Source organism: Natrix helvetica (assembly GCF_964273705.1).
Source record: "Natrix helvetica genome assembly, chromosome: 2".
Lineage (NCBI taxonomy): Eukaryota > Metazoa > Chordata > Lepidosauria > Squamata > Natricidae > Natrix > Natrix helvetica.
The window spans coordinates 3893584-3915965 of record NC_138552.1 but is presented as its reverse complement, the minus strand read 5'-3'; the positions used below and the strand labels follow the sequence as shown (position 1 = coordinate 3915965).

The following is a 22382-nucleotide window of genomic DNA, read 5'->3' as shown; positions in this document are numbered from 1 at the left end:
GGTTCAAAGTCAACTAGAACTCACCATCTCCTGGTGATTGGTTCAAAGTCAACTAGAACTCACCATCTCCTGGTGACAGGCCCAAAGTCACCCAGCTGGCTTTCATGCCTAAGACAGGACTAGAACTCACCATCTCCTGGTGATTGGTTCAAAGTCAACTAGAACTCACCATCTCCTGGTGATTGGTTCAAAGTCAACTAGAACTCACCATCTCCTGGTGACAGGCCCAAAGTCACCCAGCTGGCTTTCATGCCTAAGACAGGACTAGAACTCACCATCTCCTGGTGATTGGTTCAAAGTCAACTAGAACTCACCATCTCCTGGTGATTGGTTCAAAGTCAACTAGAACTCACCATCTCCTGGTGATTGGTTCAAAGTCAACTAGAACTCACCATCTCCTGGTGACAGGCCCAAAGTCACCCAGCTGGCTTTCATGCCTAAGACAGGACTAGAACTCACCATCTCCTGGTGATTGGTTCAAAGTCAACTAGAACTCACCATCTCCTGGTGATTGGTTCAAAGTCAACTAGAACTCACCATCTCCTGGTGACAGGCCCAAAGTCACCCAGCTGGCTTTCATGCCTAAGACAGGACTAGAACTCACCATCTCCTGGTGATTGGTTCAAAGTCAACTAGAACTCACCATCTCCTGGTGATTGGTTCAAAGTCAACTAGAACTCACCATCTCCTGGTGATTGGTTCAAAGTCAACTAGAACTCACCATCTCCTGGTGACAGGCCCAAAGTCACCCAGCTGGCTTTCATGCCTAAGACAGGACTAGAACTCACCATCTCCTGGTGATTGGTTCAAAGTCAACTAGAACTCACCATCTCCTGGTGATTGGTTCAAAGTCAACTAGAACTCACCATCTCCTGGTGATTGGTCAAAATCACTCATGTGTTTGTCATGGCTAGGGCAGGACTAGAACTTACCCTCTCCTGTAAGTGGCCCAAAGTCTCAGAGCTAGCTTTGTGGGCTAAGACTTGTGCTTTCCTGCTTTTAAGTTTCGTCCCTGCATATCAAAATATTACTACAGGGCTGAACTTAGCATTCATTTCTTAAAAAGAAAATCAGGCGATCTGGGACAGAACATAAAATTGCAGTGAATTTACAGCAGCGTTCCTTTAGATCAAAATGCTAACCTAACAACCTAACCCAAAAATTCAGAAACAAGAGTTTGCACATCAATCTATCAAAGGAAGACGGAGAAAGGGGAAGAGCATTTTTCGTGCATCCAGGGACTTCTGATAATGTAGTCCTTCCTGACTACTGTACTTTTAGCTGGAAGCTGAAATCTATGAAGAACGCTTGCAGGAATCGGATACATCTAGGTCGGTAGTTCAGCAGTTCGAATCCCTAGCACCGGGTAACGGAGTGAGCTCCCGTTACCTGTCCCAGCTTCTGCCGACCTAGCAGTTCGAAAGCATGTTAAAAATGTAAGTAGAAAAATAGGAACCACCCTTGGTGGGAAGGGAACAGCATTTTGTGAGCCTTCGGCATTTAGTCATGCCAGCCACATGACCACAGAGACGTCTTCGGACAGCGCTGGCTCTTCAGCTTTGAAATGGAGAATGAGCACCGCCCCCTAGAGTTGGGAATGATTAGCACATGTGTGCGAGGGGAACTTTTACCTTTACCTTTAGTCTAATGAAAGAAGAACTAAGGGGGACATGATAGCAGTCTTCCAGTATTTAAGGGGCAACTATGAGGGGGTTAGACTGTTTTCCAAAACACCCAAAGGCTGGATAAGAAACGACGGTTGGGGAATAACCAAGGTGAGAAGCAACCGAGAATGAAGGAGAAATTTCCTAACAATGAGAACAATTAACTAGTGGAACAGCTTGCTCCATGATTGGAGGCTTTCAAAAAGAGACTGGGCAGCCAGTTGTCTGAAATCATATGGGGTCTCCTGCTCAAGCAGGGGGTTGGACTAGAAGACCTCCAAGGTCCCTTCCAACTTTGTTGTTCCGCTCTGCTCTACTGCACTCTACTCTATTGTACTCTAATCTACAGTCTGCTCTATTGTCTCCACTCCATTCCATTGTTCTTAATCTGTTCTGTTCTGTTCCATTCCGTTCCATTCCATGTTTTCTTCTCCTCTTCTCTTCCCTTCCCTTCTTTTTATTGTTCTGTTATGTTCCGTTCCATTCAATATTCCATATTCCATTCCATATTTCTTTTCTATTCCATATTTCTGTTCTGTTCTATTCTATTCCATTCCATTCCATTCCATCGTCTCTTCTCTTCTCTTCTCTTCTCTTCTCTTCTCTTCTCTTCTCTTCTCTTCTCTTCTCTTCTCTTCTCTTCTCTTCCCTTCCCTTCCCTTCCCTTCCCTTCCCTTTTAAAAATTTTATTCTGTTCTGTTCTGTTCCGTTCCATTCTATTCCATTCCATTCCATATCCCATATCCCATATCCCATATCCCATATCCCATTACATTAGATTACATATTTATTTTATTTTCTATTCCATATTTCTATTCTGTTCTGTTCTGTTCTATTCTATTCCGTATTTCTCTTCTATTCCATATTTCTGTTCCATTCCATTCTATTCCATTCCATTCCATTCCATTCCATTCCATTCTATTCTATTCTACTCCATTCTTCTTTATTCTGTTCATTTCCATTCCATTCTGTTCCATTCCATATTTTCTTTATTCTGTTCTGTCCTGTCCTGTCCCGTTCCGTCCCGTCCTGTCCCGATCCATCCCATCGTATCCTATCCTATCTATACAGCAATATGCTCAGTCATGAATTTGAGATGGGCTGCGGTATAAACTGAGACATAAATTAAAATAAACAATAAATCACCACACCCCATTAACATCTGTTAAGCTCAATGGGCTGCACAGAGACACAGATAGATAGAAGATACCTAGGTAGGTCTCGATTAGCGTGGTTAATGAATCCCACGAAACGGTTGCCTGGTTTGAATTTGCGTTACTCAGAGTGAGATTTCTACGGAAAATAGGGTAATTGGTTCCAGCTCAACAGAAATAGGCAAGGGAAAATTTTTAAACAGAAATGTTTACGTGTATATTAATGAATTTTTTACAGTTCAGGATAAAAAGAATGTAATTTAAATGTACGGTAAACAAAGCCACAGAGCGGTTAGGGAACGCAAAATAAAACTAGACAAATTCTGCATACCATTCCTGAAAGGAAGCTTACAATCAAACACACACGCACACACACACACACACACACAAACAAACAAACCCCTTCTTTTAAAAAAAACTTCTCCATTTTTCTCCGATGGAATTTTGCTTTTCCCTATTTTGCACACACAGAGATGAAAAGAGTATAAACTCGTGAATGCAACTCTATGCATGCCAGCCTCAATTGTGGACGCATTTGCCTCACATTAACTGCATGAAGAATGGATGGATGGGTGGGTGGATGGACAGATGGAAGATAGACAGATACTGAAGATAAGATGATAGAATGAGATAGATTAACCGTATAACAGAGCTGGCTGGGGAATTCTGGGAGTTGAAGTTCACAAATCTTAACATTGACAAGTTTAAAGACTTCTGATTTAGAGACACCGTTTTCATGGGGCTCTTCAATTTGCCCAATCATACTTCAGCACCTTTCATGGCCTTAGAATTAGAATTAGATTAACAGAGTTTGAAGGGACCTTGGAGGTCTTCTAGTCCAACCCACTGCTTAGGCAGGAAACCCTATACCATTTCAGACAAATGATTGTCCAATCACTTCTTAAAAACCTCCAGTGTTGGAGCATTCACAGCTTCCGAAGACAAGGTGCTCCACTGATTCATTGTTCTAACTGTCATGAAATTTCTTTTTAGTTCTAAGTTGCTTCTCTCTTTGATTAGTTTCCACCTATTGCTTCTTGTTCTACCCTCAGGTGCCTTGGAGAATAGCTTGACCCCCTCTTCTTTGTGGCAGCCCCTGAGATATTGGAAGACTGCTATCATGTCTCCCCTGGTCCTTAATACAATACAATACAATACAATAGTAGAGTTGGAAGGGACCTTGGAGGTCTTCTAGTCCACCCCCCTGCCTAGGCAGGAAACCCTATACCGTTTCAGACAAATAGCTATCCAACATCTTCTTAAAGACTTCCAGTGTTGGGGCATTCACAACTTCTGGAGGTAAGCTGTTCCACTGATTAATTGTTCTAACTGTCAGGAAATTTCTCCTCAGTTCTAAGTTGCTTCTCTCCTTGATTAGTTTCCACCCATTGCTTCTTGTTCTACCCTCAGGTGCCTTGGAGAATAGTTTGACTCCCTCTTCTTTGTGGCAATCCCTGAGATATTGGAAGACTGCTATCCTGTCTCCCCTAGTCCTTCTTTCTATTAAACTAGACATCCCCAGTTCCTGCAACCGTTCTTCATATGTTTTAGCCTCGAGTCCCCTAATCATCTTTGTTGCTCTTCTCTGCACTCTTTCTAGAGTCTCCACATCTTTTTTACATCGTGGTGACCAAAACTGAATGCTGTATTCCAAGTGTGGCCTTACCAAGGCATTATAAAGTGATATTAACACTTCACGTGATCTTGATTCTATCCCTCTGTTGATGCAGCCTAGGACTGTGTTGGCTTTTTTGGCAGCTGCTGCACACTGCTGGCTCATATTTAAATGGTTGTCCACTAGGACTCCAAGATCCCTTTCACAGTTACTACTACTGAGCAAGGTATCACCTATACTGTACCTGTGCATTCCATTTTTGTTGCCTAAATGTAGAACCTTACTCTTTTCACCATTGAATTTCATTTTATTAGATAGTGCCCAATGTTCAAGTTTGTCAAGATCCTTCTGTATCTTAAGCCTATCTTCTGGAGTGTTGGCTATTCCTGCCAGCTTGGTGTCATCTGCAAATTTGATGAGTTCCCCATTTATTCCCTCATCCAAATCATTGATGAAAATGTTGAAGAGTACTGGGTCTAAAACAGAGCCTTGGGGTACTCCACTGCATACTTCCCTCCATGGAGATGCAGTTCCATTGAGGACTACACGTTGAGTGCGGTTGGTCAGCCAGTTACGAATCCATCTGGTGGTGATGCTGTCTAACCCACATTCTTCTACTTTATCTAGTAGTGGGTTATGGTCTACCTTATCAAAAGCCTTACCGAAGTCCAAGTAATCTATATCGATGGCATTCCTCTGGTCCACTAATTTTGTCACATTATCAAAGAATGCAATAGGATTAGTCTGGCATGATCTGTTTTTGACAAATCCATGTTGGCTTTTGGCTATTACTTTGTTTGCTTCTAGGTGTTTGCAAATTCGTTGCTTGATTATTTTTTCCAGAATCTTTCCTGGTTTTGAGGTCAGGCCTTCTTTTCATTAAACTAGACACAGTTCCTGCAACTGTTCTTCATATGTTTTAGTCTCCAGTCCCCTAAACATCCTTGTTGCTCTTCTCTGCACTCTTTCTAGAGTACTATTTCCCAAGACACCTGAGGGTAGAACAAGCAATGGGTGGAAACCAGTGGTGGGTTCCTCCCGGATCGCACCGGATCGCGCGCGCTCCCTTTCAGCGCTCCACCTGGCTTGCGCGCTCCCTTTCAGCGCTCCACCTGGCTTGCGCGCTCCCTTTCAGCGCTCCACCTGGCTTGCGCGCTCCCTTCCGGCGCTGAAACCGGAAGTACAGTTTTGCCCGGCCCTGGCGAAGCAACGACGCCTGCCTGCGCTCCACCAGCTCGGCTGGGAACGGAGATGTTTCCTCAGCGGAGCGGCGCTCCGCTCCGCTGAGGAAACATCTCCGTTCCCAGCCGAGCTGGTGGAGCGCAGGCAGGCGTCGTTGCTTCGCCAGGGGCGGGGCAAGACTGTACTTCCGGTTTCAGCGCCGGAAGGGAGCGCGAGAGCCAGGTGGAGCGCTGAAAGGGAGCGCGCAAGCCAGGTGGAGCGCTGAAAGGGAGCGCGCAAGCCAGGTGGAGCGCTGAAAGGGAGCGCGCGCGATCCGGTGCGATCCAGCAGGAACCCACCACTGGTGGAAACTAATCAAGGAGAGAAGCAACTTAGAACTAAGGAGAAATTTCCTGACAGTGAGAACAATTAATCAGTGGAACAGAAGTTGCCTCCAGAAGTTGTGAATGCTCCAACACTGGAAGTCTTTAAGAAGATGTTGGATAGCCATTTATCTGGTTGGACTAGAAGACCTCCAAGGTTCCTTCCAACTCTGCTATTGTATTGTAAGCTGAAAATACCCTTCCTCATGTCTGGTGGTCTTTATTGGCTTTGTGGCCAGCCTAGGACTCGTTTTGGGAACAACAGTTTGTGACCTTTAATCTTTTCACCATTCAAAAGTGGCTTTAAAGAAATACACTCGAGACATGAGAAAGATTTCAAGGCATACGGCTTCTACAAAGTGCAAACAGTACTTGACCAAATAATGTTAGGCGGAAGCGGATGAAAAGTTAATAAAGAAACTATACAACATTTTGTTCAGCTTAAAAAACAGGTAAAAGAGATAAAGATAGTCTGGGCAAAAAAATTGGATATACTCTACTGTTGGAAGAAATGTCCTTCTGGGTTCAGTTCCAAGTGGGGGGGAAATACACTGGAAACAGGGAGGCTGATTGGAAAGATGGTTTAATGGTGGACAGGACCACATGGGTTTGAGGTCTTGGGCAATCGAGACATGGGGAGGGGAGAGAGAGACAGAGAGAGAGAGAGAGAGAGAGAGACAAAGAGAGAGAGAGAGAGAGAGAGAGAGAGAGAGACAAAGAGAGAGAGAGAGAGAGAGAGAGAGAGAGAGAGAGAGAGAGAGAGAGAAAGAAAGAAAGAAAGAAAGAAAGAAAGAAAGAAAGAAAGAAAGAAAGAAAGAAAGAAAGAAAGAAAGAAAGAAAGAAAGAAAGAAAAAAGAGAGAGACAGGGAGACAGAGAGACAGGGAGACAGAGACACAGAGAGATATTTATACCCTCTCTTGGGCTTTGAACTTGCTTCCTGTTCCTATGAAAGAAATGCATTCTGATTGGTTGTCAGACTCCCATGGGTCATGCAGAGGCAACTCTGTAGGCTGTCCTGAGTCCCAAGTTTGGTTGAAGCTTGCTGGATGATGATGTAACGAAAGGGCTTTGGGATTCCTATTATGGCTCTACCTGAAGGAGGTAGATCTTTGTTATGTAGAATAGACTGGCTTGAGTCCCAGACTTGATTGAATGTTGCTGGGTGATGTAATGAAGGGGCTTTGGGCAATTCCTATTATGGCTCAATGGCTTTGCCCTGGGTTGGATCTTGAGTGAGGGCTAATCCTATCATGTCCTGAGGGTGAAGGTGTTTTGTCTTGTCAATAGGTTGGCACCAGCCTTCCTGAGGTGGGGGTGCTGTCCAAAAACATGTTTCTCCTTTTCTCATCCAGGAAGGTATAATATTCTGCCTTTTTAATATTTCCTAGAATATTTCCTTTCTCTAGGAGAGGGACGGGTGCTAACTTCCTACAATACAAATGGCAAAAACTTTGGGAAAGAAACTATAAGCTGACAATACCAACTACCATATTTTTCGGAGTATAAGACGCACCTTTTTTCACACAAAAAAAGAGGGCTGAAAATCTGGGTGCATCTTATACACTGAATACAGCATTTTTTTTTGCCTCCCCAAACCCTGCCCCCTTCACAGAAATGGCTTTGCAGAGCTTTTAGGAGGCTTTCAGAGTGCTCCTGGGGGCTGGGGCGGGCAGAAATGAGCGAACGAATGGCCTGATTTTTGCACACACACCCCTCCCTGCCAGTCCCCAGGAGCGCTCTATAAGCCTTCTTTTTTAACAAAAAAAGCGGGCCCGTTTTCATGAAAAATGGGCCATTTGGGGGATGTTTGCAGAGTGCAAAAACTTTTTTTTTTTATTTGCCTCTTCAAAACCTTGGTGCATCTTATACTCCGGTGCCTCTTATACCCCCAAAATATGATATTTACAAGAAAAACCTATAGTTTAATTTACTTTATTTTATTGTCATTGCACCTTGTACAACAAAATTAAATGCAATCTTCAGTGCACAATGACAGTTCAGGGTGTGGTTGTTAAGGGATCATGTGCAGTCATTAAGCACAACATCAGGGGATGGATGATTTCCTCATTGACTTGACTTATTGGAAACTGGCAGCGAAGATCGCAAGGGGTGAAGTTGTGAGTGTGGGAAGCTGTGACCGTTGTAACTGTGTGCCAGTTTCCAATTGCCCCAGTCACAATCCTCTGACTGTGGAGACACTGCAACAGCCACAACTTCAAGGACCGGCCATAAGTCCTCTTGTTGAGCACTGTTGTAACTTTGAATGGTTGCTGTACAAGAAGTCACTAAGTGAGGACTACCTGTCTAGTCAAAAGCCCTTCCCTGTCTTTCATGGTTGACAAAGCATAAATGATTACTTTGAATGGTTGCTGAACAAGAAGTCACTAAGTGAGGACTACCTGTCTAGTCAAAAGCCCATCCCTGTCTTTCATGGTTGACAAAGCATAAATGATACCCCCGACGACAACAATTGGACCAACCACTTGGTGGGCTCCATAGTGCCAGGGGGTCTCTGGCTTGCTGGCAAAACCATCTCTTCATGTATTTTGGAATAATGTCCAGGGGGGGAGGGGAGACAACCTTATTATTTCTGCTAGGATGATGTATAGCTTCAATTCCTCTCAGCTTATATAAAATGTTTTATAGGTGGCACCTACCACTGGCGGGATTAGCAAAGATGTTTAAAAACAGGTCTGCCAGATGTTGGAAATATAATCAGATACCGGGTACATATTATCACATGTGGACATGTGCAAAAGTAAAGGAATATTGGACAAAAATACATTCATGGTTAGAGAAGATGTTGAAGTTACATATAGATTATAAACCAGAAATATTTCTGTTAGGTATAGTGCTATATGATGGCAAGTATGATAAAGGGAATGTGTGTGTGTGTGTGTGTGTGTGTGTGTGTGTATTTCATATCCCAGTAAGGGTATGGCTAGCTGATGAGAGCTAAATAGCTTGAAATAGATCTATACTAGTCATATATATATATATATATATATATATATATATATATATATATATATATATATATATATATATATATATATATATATATATATATATATATATATATATATATATATATATATATGCTGGTTTTGTTGTATTCAGGTCTTTTCCCGTGTAAGGTTGAGATTGTCTTTGCAACGTTTCGGCAGGATCACACCTGCCATCTTCAAGCTGTGGGCTTAAAATGGGAACGGAGCTGCCGTCTTTTTGTAAGTCTTGGTGGGAGGGGATGGGGTGGTGGCTTTGTTTCAGTAAGTGGAATGATTGGTTGTGTGGTTGTATCATGATTGGTAGATTGGTGCTGATTGGTGCAGGTTGTGTGTGCATTGTTGTTTTGTATTTTAACGGCTTGGGTGGTGGGTGGTGTTTTATACAAATACAAAACAACAATGCACACACAACCTGCACCAATCAGCATCAATCTACCAATCATGATACAACCACACAACCAATCATTCCACTTACTGAAACAAAGCCACCACCCCATCCCCTCCCACCAAGACTTACAGAAAGACGGCAGCTCCGTTCCCATTTTAAGCCCACAGCTTGAAGATGGCAGGTGTGATCCTGCCGAAACGTTGCAAAGACAATCTCAACCTTACACGGGAAAAGACCCGAATACAACAAAACCAGCATACCTACACCCGTGAAAATCTACGAAAACATATATATATATATATATATATATATATATATATATATATATATATATATATATGTGTGTGTGTGTGTGTGTGTGTGTGTGTGTGTGTGTGTGTGTGTGTGTGTGTGTGTGTGTGTGTGTTGTATTTGTACTGATAAATAAATAAAGGATCAGTACAAATACAACACAAATATAAAAAGGCAACATTAAAAATAAAAATATGGTTTTCTGCCTGCATGGTCTTCTGTGATGAGCCGAAGGACAGAAAGAGGGAGTAGTGACCTTCCTCCCATATTTAGGCATACCAGGGGTTGTAACACAAATATATATATATATATATATATATATATATATATATATATATATATATATATATGTGTGTGTGTGTGTGTGTGTGTGTGTGTGTGTGTGTGTGTGTGTGTGTGTGTGTGTGTGTGTATGTATGTATGTATGTATGTATGTATGTATGTATGTATGTATATAATATGACATGTCTTGACAACAGCAAAAATTATATTTGCACATTACTGGAAAAATGAGGAAACACCTACCAAAGAAGATGTAATTTAAAAAAAAAATACTAGATTGTGCAGAAATGGACAGATTGACAGTAAAGATAAAAGAAAAAGAAGATACAGAGTATTTTTGAACATTGGACTTGTTCTACAAATGGTTGGATAATAGTGGTAGAAATTAGGAGCTGGGAAAGTAGTATTATGTAAGCAAATGGATCCAGACAATATGCTGTTCACAAAGCACTTATGTATGTAAACTGTTTTTTTTTTAAAGTAGCTTTAAAGAGGGTGTCAGCGTTCAGAGTAATGTATCCACTTAAAGCAGGACTCCGAGGCAGGTAGATTCCTCAAAGAACATATTTATTGGATACATCTTATCGGCACAGCTAGTAAAAACCAACTCTGAAAGTTCCCGTGGTTTTTCCCTAAATAAAAGAGCAAATAGTTCCCTCCCCTGATGTCACTGGTCACGTTGTCCAATGAAAGTGGTTGGCAGGCTGCTTGGTGACTCCTCTCCTCCTTCAGACTGCCACCTGTTGGGATGACCTTGGTTCCCACGAGAAAACTTTTTGTTTTGACTGTTTAGCCAGCCTATCTATTCCCCCTCCCTTCCCCTTCTCAGAGTTCGTGGCAATGATGAGGCTGCACAAGACAGCTTCAGCCAGGTTCGCTTCAGAGTTGACAGGGGATTGGATTAAGCTTGTAGGCATAATTGTTCAACTAGCCTCCCATGCAGGGATGGGACTGAAAAAATGTTAGCAACTGGTTCTCTGCCTGGTTGAGCGTGGACATGATGGGCATGGCCATACTCAGCCTCCTGCACCACAGCAGCGATGCGTGTGTGTGTGTTTTCACCCTCCCCAGGCTCTGGAGACTTTCTTCAGGCTTCCAGGAGGGTGAAAACGGCCTCTCCCAGGCTCTGGAGGCCCTCTAGAGGTGAGAAATGGGCTCTTTTCTGGACTTCCAGAACTTCCGGTAGGCCCATTTTTCACCCTCCCAGAGCCTCTGTGTGGGCCCTGCACTTACCTGGCATCCAAAATTGGCAGCGTGGAGACTCCTGGGAGGGGAGGGGAAAGATGAGCAGGGCCAGCCAATCCTTGCAACTACCAGTTTGGCGAATCAGATGTAAAATTAGCATCCAGTTCAGTCTGAACCGGCTGAATCCTACCCTTGCTTCCATGTTTAGAAATGGACCCCTCTGCTCACGGAGAAGATCTGGTCCTACAAGACATGGGATCTGGAGAAAAAGCTAGCCTGTTCTCATTTTTTTTCCCTTTCTTCTTCTTTTCTTTACAGGTTGTGCCTTCCTAACGTACTGTGAACGGGAGTCTGCTCTTAAAGCCCAGAGTGCATTGCACGAACAGAAGACTCTTCCAGGGGTGAGTCCAGATTGTTGTTTTCAGATGCTTCCTTGTGGTTGGAGAACATCAATGGTGCGATGTTTGTTCCAAGTACGGCATCTACCGGGCAGATAGAAAATGCCGTACTTTTTCTTTTGAACTTTTGCTTCTCTTTCTCTTCGTTGTGTTTCGTGGTGGACCAGGCCCACCAAGAAGGATGCCAAAGGAAGTGATTTGCGATGCCAAATGGTGTTGATTTTCCTTTCGAAAAAAATTGAAGGAGTTTCTGAGCAGTGACATGATTAGCTGTTGTGGAGACAGTGTGTTTTCTCTCGACTTGAACCCAAAACGGCTTCAGATGTTGAGTTTTTCACTCGTGTGTTGATGGCTGCTTGGATTTGGGCCATTCTTGTTTTAGCATTTGGAATAATTCTGGTATCTTAGAAAAAGGCTGGAGGGAGGAATGGAAGCAAAGAATGGCACCATTCTTCACAACTGGATCATACTCTACAATTTTTTAGTGTCGTCCAGGAAAAAAAAATAAGTTTGACACAAGTAGAATGATTTTTTTTAAAAAAAAAGGAAGATAAAGATGTCGTTTACGAAGCTACCTATGATCGATTTTACGTTGCATGGATAAGACATACTGGCTGTGTTTGTGTGATGAGTTTAAACTGGTTGTTGAACGCCATTTTTTTTAATGCTTGCTTATCCATGAAGCAGATCAAAATTAACGTGATAGGTGAATGATACAGATGCTCAATTAACAAATGGCTTTGTGAATAGTGTTTGTGTGAAAAGAGCCACTCTTCTGCCTAATGTTGGAACTTTGGACCCATTCCACAGAAATAGCTATCAACAGAATTGAAAAAAAAAGGAATTTATTGTAAGTTGGGGGGTGGGGTTCTTCGTTAAGATTTTATACTCAGTTTTCCAGTTGTTGCTGATGTAAGAACGGGGGTGAAGCTGAGCCTTCCATGGCATTACTCTCTATTTACAACTTGTGTAAACCGTTTCACCAACCACCTCCAAATATTGTTGTACATCCCTTTGAACATTGCTGAAAAAATAGCCCAATGCACCTCCCGAAAGTCCGGAGGCTTCAGTAAGGCCTGCACACATGCGTGGGTTTGTATGTGTTCTGCATATATGCCTTGGGGGGGGAAGGGCATTGCATTACGGATGTTTTGGCACCCATGCAGAAAAAGGTTCGCCCTCCCTTTCCTAGACCATATTCTTTGAGAGGCAAAACTCATCGATGAAGCCAAGGGTTGCATTGTGGCTCTTTCAATATGGCAAAAAAATAAAGATAGGGATTTTGACTTGTTCTGCAGAACTCCTTCTGACAAAGCTTGGATGCCTGCAACTTCCTGGCTAAAGGGGATTATTATTATTTTTTGCCAGCATGGTTGCAAGATGCTCCTAAAGGAGCCATCGGTTCTAGCTGAAAAACACTGACCATCTCAGAACCCAGTGGGGGGGTGGTATTTGGTTAAGGTGGCCTGATCTGTTTTAAGGAACGTAAGCCATTGCGATGAACCTATGGCAGGGGTGTCCAAACTTTTTGCAAGGAGGGCCAGATTTGGTGATGTGAAAATGTGTGGGACCGATCATTCAGCCTGACATTCTTTGAACCCTTAACATTAAATGCGAATTGACTACCGTATTTTTCAGAGTATAAGATGCACCAAGATTTTGAAGAGGCAAATTAAAAAAAAAGTTTTTGCACTCTCCCAAAAATGGCCCATTTTTCACGAAAATGGGCCTTTTTTTTAAAGGGCATGAATAGCCTTTAAGAGGCTTCTAGAGTGCTCCTGGGGGCTTGGGGGGGGGCAAAGTTGAGCAAAAAAATGGCCCGTTTTTTGCTCATTTATGCCCTCCACAGCCCCCAGGAGCACTCTGAAAACCTCCTAAAGGCTATGCACAGCCATTTTGGTGAAGGGGGCAGAGTTTTGGGAGGCAAAAAATGCTGTATTCAGTATATAAGATGCACCCAGATTTTTAGCCTCTTTTTTGAGGGGGAAAGATGCATCTTTATACTTCGAAAAATACGGTATTTTATGAAAGACTAAACAAATAATGCCAGTGGGGAGAAGAGGCTGCGGGCTGCTTGAAATTTGAAAAAGGGCCACATTTGGCCCCCGGGCCGCACTTTGGACATGCCTGGCCTATGGAGATACTCAAAGCTCCTCTTCCTATTGACTTAACATTTTTTCCTTCCTTGCCCACTGTATTCCTTCTCCACCGAAGCGCCCAATTTCCCTTCACCTCAGTTATTCTCAACAAACCTCTTCTCAGTCTAAAGGTAAGAAGGGAGGAGACTGTTGTGGCCTGTCAGCCATCTGCCCCCCCCCCAGCAACCGAATCAGAGGAGGAGGAGGCGTGGGAGAAGAGGTCAGCAACAAGGCAACCCAAGAGCTCCGAGAGGGAAGAGGGAATGGAGCTGTCAGATAGAAAGAGGGAGAGGCGGAGCCTGGGCTGTCCGTCAGCCCTCCGATGGAGAGTCAACAGCCCCCAGGTCAGGAGGTGGCTGATGAGGAAGAGGAGGAACAGCTGGGTCCAGTGCCTGATGCACAAATGCGCAGAAGGCAGAGGAGAGGAGAGCAGTGGAAATCTGTGGGCCGGTCCTTGGGAAGGAAGAGCCACCACTGCTAGTGAAGTCCCTCCCTAGCTCTGGGGATAAAAGGCAAGGGGCAGAGATGAATAGATATGTCATCTCCCTGCTGGACGGACTTTAACCTGTGGTGAGAGAGAAACTTTTAGCCGGGGCTGCTGGTGCTCCTAATCAAGGAATCATTGATTTAACTTTGAAGGGTTTGTCATATTTGGGGAGCTGGGTCAGAAGAGAGACCTTGCTTGTAGATTATATGAAGTTATCTCTCTGTTGGTAGACCTGGGACTTTTTATGAGAGGTGCAGGAATGATAGCTGTAAGAACTTGATATATGTTGCATTAAAAAAGGTGACGATAGCTTCGAATAATGACTGAAGACAAGTTATGTCTAATATCCACTGCACTAGATGGCAAAGTATTCAAGAAGATGGGGAAATGGACTTCAAGTTCAATGGATGCATATATAACCTATCATTTTGATCTGATATAAAACCAATAAAATATTTATTAGTTAGTTGGTTAGTCAGGTGTTTAATTAGACTTCAGCAGATCAGATCTGACTCCTGGCAGCTGTATGGGCAAATGTCCATCATGTACCACCCTAATCTCCTTCAATGTATCTCCCACCTTATGGTCTTCTTCTTGTCCTCCATTCCTCAATCTTGCTGAGTGTCTTGACTACCTTCTATTCATCTTCTGCTTACGTCATGTGCCCCACAAATATGGACATCTCTGCCAGGGGTGGGTTTTTGCTGGCATTACTACCAGTTTGGTGCCTGAAAATTTTTGCTCCACGCGCATGCACACCTGCACTTAAAAGGTTTTGCGCATGCACAGAACATGCACAGGAAAAGGAAAAGAAATATATTTTTCAATGAAGATTGTTCTGAGCATGTGCAGAACAGAAAATCAAGATGGCGCTACTGAGGATAGAACTGGTACAGTCACGTGTCTGGCCGAGTTACTACCTATTCAGCCCAGGGGTGGGTTCCTGCCAGTTCTAACCTCTTCTATAGAAGAGGTTCCACAAATCTACCGTGCTGTTTAAAACTGGTTCCAGCTCCCTCCCCACCACCCGTCCGCACATCATCAAGATGAAGAGCGAGAGGAGGAATTCTGGGAGTTGAAGTCCACAAGTCTTAAAGCTGTCAAGTTTGAACACCCCTGTTTTTTTTCTAAAGGGTTAGGGGCGCGAGGGTCTTGTAACTTGACAGCTTTAAGACTTGCGTGCTTCAAATGCCAGAGTTCCTGAGCCAACATTTTGGTTGCTAAGCAAGAGCATTGTTAATGAGTTTCACCACATTTTACAAGTTGGCCAAGCCCACCCAGTCACATGACTGCCAAGCCTCTCCCAGTCACATGGCCGGCAAGCCACTCCCACAAAGCAAGCCACACCTACAGAAGAGGTTCTAAAAAAATTTGAAACCCACCACTGATTTAGCCGAACCGGTCCGAACCGACCTCTGGCCTCTGCTTATGCCCTGTACCAGCTTCCCTGCAGCTTGCAGGCAACTAGACTTTCTTCTTTTGTTTTTTCTTTGAAGACGTTTCCCTTCTCATCCAAGAAGCTTCTTCAGCTCTGACATCCCATTCCCCACTGTCCCGTCAGGGCTGAAGAAGCTTCTTGGATGAGAAGGGAAACGTCTTCAAAAGGAAAAAAACCCAAGAAAGTCCAGTTGCCTCCAGAAAAGAACACCTTTGGGACTACCCCGTGGCTTGGACTAAGCCATTATTTTCCATTCCTCTTGGCCCACCCTGCCAAAAACCACCACAATCACCACCACAACGTGGGCGTGAGCCTTACCCAACCTGTCACCCGTGCCGTTCAGATCTGCGACGTGTCCTTGCCAGGGTTGTTTATCTTTTCTATATAATGGGAGAGCATCATGAAGAAGTCTACAAATCCTTTAATAATGTATAGAAATGCTTTGATGTTGCAGTAATTACATTAAAGGTCACATATCAAAGGTAATTTGGGTGAGCAGCTGTGATGGTTTCTCAAAAGCAATCAATATTGCTGTCCGTACCGCTGATTTCACAAAGGGCTCTCTAGATTAAAGAAAGCTTATTACCAAACAGACAGACACGGGGGAAATCAAGAATGGATCACGGAGAAACACTGCTCCTCTTCTCCACCTACAATTAACACTGTCCCTCCTTAATCTCTGCTAATGCTTCATACAAGAGACAACCCCTGGCATTCTCAGACAAATTAGCTCATGGTTCCTTTGACGTGGGCCAGAAGCATCCAGAGAGTAAGAGAGAGAGAGAGAAAGGACCAGGAGCTCAGTCTTCCATGGTGAAGACTTTGGAGGGGGATTTTTTCAGAAGTTGGTGTCATTTGTAGTGTCTGTGTTCATCCTCGGTTCTTGGATTCTGGACCTTCTTAAACTTTCCTAATAAAAAGCCAACGCAATCCTTGTTGTCGTTAGTTCTGAAGTCATGTCTGACACATCGCAACCCCCATGGACAGTGGGGGGAGGCATGCATGCAGTCGTGGTACTTCTGGGCTGGGGTGACTGCTGACGTGCCTGCTCTGAGTGTCATAGGTTCTCCACTATGGGTGTAGAACAGTGTTTCTCAACCTTGGCAATTTGAAGATGTCTGGACTTCAACTCCCAGAATTCCCCAGCCAGCGAATGCTGGCTGGGGAATTCTGGGAGTTTAAGTCCGGACATCTTCAAGTTGCCATGGTTGAGAAACACTGCTGTAGAGTGTAGAGCAATGATGGCAAATCTTTTTGGCATTGAATGCATGCATGCATGCTCATCTAGCATGGATCCCGGAAGAGGAGCTGCCCAGGAGCTGCATGCATGCTGGCCACCTACCCTTCCAGTTACCCAATCAGTTGGCAAGTGCTCATGCGCACACTGGAAAATGGAAGATTAGCTCTTCCTATTTCTGGCACTGCTGCATGGATGAAGGCCAGCTGATCATCATGTGCACATGTGTGCCAGAAACCCGAAAGAGGAACAGGTGACACCACACATGGTCAGGTGACATGGCACTGCAGGCAACTTCGGACACGTGTGCCATAGATTCACCATCACGGATGTAGAGCGTAGAATGGAATGGAGCAGAGCAGAGCAGAGCAGAGCAGAGCAGAGCAGAGCAGAGCAGAGCAGAGCAGAACAGAACAGAACAGAACAGAACAGAATAGAATAGAATAGAAATACGGAATGGAATAGAATAGAATAGAATAGAATAGAATAGAATAGAATAGAATAGAAATACGGAATGGAATAGAATAGAATAGAAATACGGAATGGAATGGAATGGAATAGAATAGAATAAGGAAGATAATAGAGTAGAGTAAGTAGAGTAGAGTAGAGTAGAGTAGAGTAGAGTAGAATAGAATAGAATAGAATAGAATAGAATAGAATAGAATAGAATAGAATAGAATAGAATAGAATAGAATAGAATAGAATAGAATAGAATAGAATAATAACTTTATTGTCACTTTGAATGTACATCAATTGGCATACATTAAAATGAAATTTCATTGCATACAACTCTCAAAGGGTCACCACTTCCGATATACACTACATAACCATGACAGAATAGAGGTTGTGCTCTCCCCTCACTGTGAGTTCGATCCTAGATAGAGGCAGGTATTTCTCTCTCCGGGCACAATGAGAATGTATCTTCCGAACAAAACTCCGCATTGGCAACAGGAAAGGGCATCCGGCCATTAAATACTGCTAGCTCCATTCAGTTGCCCAGACTCCACCCCGCAAGGGATGACGGGGTCATTAAAAGAAGGTGATTAAAAGAAGATGAACCATGACAGAATAGATAGATAAATACAAAATTATGCATATACCCACGTATATTGTGTGACACAGAGAAACAACACAGTCTAATTGCCACTCCCACCCAGATGAAAAGAAAATGCCCATCCAGAAGTTAGTTTAATTGGTCCCATTCGAATTCAGCATGGGGTCCTATATACCGTATTTTTCAGAGTATAAGACACATCTTTTCCCTCAAAAAAGAGGCTGAAAATCTGGGTGCGTCTTATACACTGAATATAGCATTTTTTTTTTTGCCTCCTGAAACTTTCAGAGAGCTCCTGGGGAAGCTGGGGAAGACAGAAATGAGCACAAAAGGAGTATTTTGTGATCATTTTTGCCCCACCCCCCTGGAGGTGCCTCCTAAAGGCTATCCATGCCTCTTTTTTTGCCAAAAAATGGGCCATTTTGGGGAGGTTTGCAGAGTACAAAAACTTTTTTAAAAAAATTTTGCCTCTTCAAAACCTTGGTGCGTCTTATACTCTGGTGTGTCTTATACTCTGGTGCATCTTATACCCTGAAAAATACGGTAAATATAGTAGATGTAACCATAAATAAAATTAAACCCTATATTCACCCTGAACAAATGATGGGAACACCTCAATCCATCCATTAAATGATGAGAGCCGCGTTGCTGTTTTTGATCATATATTAACGTTGGTTTTTTATTCTATTTTTTGAGCCGTTCTGATTCTTAACGGCAAGGCAGCTTCCTTTTTCTTCCTACTGAGGTTAATGTCAAGAGGAGAGCGTTGTGAAATGTAATTACGCCATCCAGTTTTATTTATGGTCCAAATAAACTGAGCTCATGGCTAATAAACCCACTGGTAGATTTTTCTATTCCCACCCTTCCTATTTCCTTTGCTAAACAGGTCATGTGGCACAGAAAGGTATTGGCCTGCATTACCTCACCCAGATCACTGTTGAGTGATGAAGCGTCTGCGGGAGAAATGATAAAAGTAGGGGGAAAACGGCCATCCATTAGGTTCAACGAAACGGTCAAGGCCACTTCCTGCGAGGAAGTGAAGGAACTGGGAGAGGTGTGATTTAGGATTGCATCGGATCCCACAAGATAGGATCTTGCTAAGAGGGAGGGTGGAACAGAATTTCATTCAAGGTGAACCCACTGAGTGGCACATGAAATTTGTTCTGTGTTTCAGGGACATATGGACCTTTTCCTGCTTTGGGTTGTTGTTTTTTTTCTTCTGAATTTGGTTATTTTCTTGCAGGCATTTTTGGGGGGGGAGTACACTGATGATGTTAGCTAGTTGGGTCATGAAACGTCTGCAAGAAAACAACCAAGCTCAGAGAGCACCAAGGACCCCAGGGTCCTTCTCCTTCTCTTTCTCCTTCTCTTTCTCCTTCTCCTCTCCCTCCTCCTCCTCCTCCTCTTCCCTTCTACCACTGATGATGTTACCTAGCTGGGTCATAAAACATCTGCAAGAAAACAACCAAGCTCAGAGAGCACCAAGAACCCCAGAATCTTTCTCCTCCTCTTTCTCTTTCTCCTTCTCCTTCTTCTCCTCCTCCTCTTCCCTTCTACCACTGATGATGTTACCTAGCTGGGTCATGAAACATCTGCAAGTAAAAAACCAAGCTCAGAGATCACCAAGGACCCCACAGTCCTTCTCCTCCTCTTTCTCCTTCTCCTTCTCCTTCTCCTTCTTCTCCTCCTCTTCCCTTCTACCACTGATGGTGTTACCTAGCTGGGTCATGCATGGCATACACACGACAAGCTGACAGTAGTGCTTGCCAGAACTCGCCCCTGGGTTCCACCACCCCCGGCTCCAAAATGTCCTATGTAGGCTCGTTTTTGACGCCGTGCAAATGTGTGCATGTGTGCTCACAGTTGTGAACCAGTTGGTAAACCTAAGTGAATCCCACTGCTGAGTTGGACATGGAAAGTTTGATGAGGGGAAAATGACTCCTCTAACTTAGTGCTGTTTGATAACGATGTAAATCTTTTCCCTCTGGATCTTGGATCCTTGCAGCCCAAATGTTGCTCGCTCTCCTGGAATTCATTTAGCTTGCTCTGAAATTCACTGCGCATCTCTCCTTCCCGTGTTTGTTGCTCATTGGAGGACACGATGGACCCTCTGCTCAGCCTGATTCAATAGTTGCTTATCTGGGGATCACGTCCGACTTTGATTGTTCATCTCATTTAATTATTCAGAAGAGAAAGCAGAGATTTGAGCAGGATGAAGGAGAGGGGGGAAAAAACCTGGCAAGGAATTCTGTTGAGATCATGCAATGGTGACTTGCTATCTCACGTCTGGTCTGAGTAAAGTTTAGAGTTGTATTTAATTGCAGCATTCAGCTTATTCATGTAGAGGTTTAGCAAAGGCTATTTCTTAAAAAAATAGTTTTAGACTCCAACTCTTCCCCATCTCTTGGCTGTCTATCCCCCCACCCACCCTGTCCATCTTTTGGTCATAATTCTTAACTTATCACAGTTTGTTTAGAGACCATTCCAAGTTGCAAAGTTACACACAGGGAGGGAGAGAGAAAGAGAGAGAGATGGAAGATAGATAGGGATGGATGATAGATAGATAGATAGATGATAGATAGATAGATAGATAGATAGATAGATAGATAGATAGATAGATGATAGATAGATAGATAGATAGATAGATAGATAGATAGATAGATAGATAGATAGATAGATAGATAGATAGATAGATAGATAGATAGATAGATATCATCCATCCCTTTCTGGATGATAGATAGATAGAGATGGATGATAGATAGATAGATAGATAGATAGATGGATGATAGACAGATAGATAGACAGACAGGCAGACAGACAGATAGATGTAGGTAGGTAGGTAGGTAGGTAGGTAGGTAGGTAGGTAGGTAGGTAGGTAGGTAGGTAGGTAGGTAGATAGATAGATAGATAGATAGATAGATAGATAGATAGATAGATAGATAGATAGATAGATAGATAGAATCTAACATTTGTTTTAAAGATCTGGCACTATTACTACAAAGAATGTGTAACTTTGCAACTTGGAATGGTCTCTAAGATAGATAGATAGATAGATAGATAGATAGATAGATAGATAGATAGATAGATATTTATGGAAGATAGATAGATAGGGATGGATGATAGATAGATAGAGATGGATGATAGCTAGCTAGCTAGATAGATAGATGGATGACAGACAGACAGACAGACAGACAGATAGATGTAGGTAGGTAGGGAGAGAGAGAGAGAGAGAGAGAGAGAGAGAGAGAGAGAGAGAGAGAGAGAGAGAGAGAGAGAGAGAGAGAGAGAGATGGAAGATAGATAGGAATGGATGATAGATAGATAGATAATAGATAGATAGATAGGTAGATATCCATCCCTATCTATCTATCTTCCATCAATGTCTGTCTGTCTGTCTGTCTATCTATCTATCTATCTATCTATCTATCTATCTATCTATCTATCTATCTATCTATCTATCTATCTATCTATCTATCTTAGAGACCATTCCAAGTTGCAAAGTTACACATTCTTTGTAGTAATAGTGCCAGATCTTTAAAACAAATGTTAGATTCAGACACGGCAAGAATGCAGGAATGAACTAATTGTCTCCTGCAAACTCCACTCCCCTTTCACTCCTCTTTTATTCCCTATGGGAGGGGCCATTCATCCTCCACCTGTGGCCTTACTCCCAAGTCAACCCTTGTTCCTTAGCTGTTCCCTTCGCCTGGCAACTCTCCGCATACGCGCCCTGGGAACAGGCTCCAGTGATAACTGTCAGATGACCCTGGCCCCATTTCTGCTCCGACACAGAGCCCTCGTCAAAGCCTTCCCCAGCCTCCAGGACTGGCCCATGTTCCTCCCCAACCTCCTCACTCTCTGAATCTTCTGCCAGCTCTGCTGGCCACTGGTGGGCCACAACACTATCAAGCAAGGCAAGAAATAAAAACAGCAAGATTTAAAAAAAAACCAAACAAACTTAAGGCCAAAAGATCTCGAACGTTGCCTGAATTAGTCATGGCAGCTTTTTCCAACCCAAGGACAATGAAGTTGATCTATTAAAAAGGAATTAACCCATAGTTAATTTTTTAAGCCATCTCAAGGTCCCCAAAGGATCTGAATCCCATGTTCTTTGGACTCCGAAGGAATCCATTCACTGTCTGGGCTCATCTTTGGAATATTAATGTCTTTCACTTCCTTGCATGATGGGTACCCGTCCTTTCTGCTTGGGTGAGCATTCAAGGCAACTCACAAAATTATACAAATAGAACAAGGCTGAAGGCAATGCAGACATAAAATGAACCCCAACATCAATTAACTGTTAAAAGCTTGGGGAAATGAAAATTATATCTACATCTATATATCTATATCTACAGTATAACTCTATCTATCTATCTATCTATCTATCTATCTATCTATCTATCTATCTATCTATCTATCTATCTATCATCTATCTATCTATCTATCTATCTATCTATCTATCTATCTATCTATCTATTATCTATCTATCTATCATCTA

General features: G+C 43.1%; 1 protein-coding gene across 1 annotated transcript in view; it reads left to right on the top strand.

Annotated features, from left to right (window-relative positions):
- The window catches only part of CELF4 (CUGBP Elav-like family member 4), a gene marked incomplete at its 5' end in the record, with an annotated part of 811277 nt that overhangs the window by 141724 nt on the left and 647171 nt on the right, over window positions 1-22382 (top strand). Inside the window, one exon of the mRNA XM_081940919.1 lies at window positions 11451-11533. Coding sequence (XP_081797045.1) covers window positions 11451-11533 — 83 coding nt within the window. The remainder of the gene's footprint in view (window positions 1-11450; window positions 11534-22382) is intronic.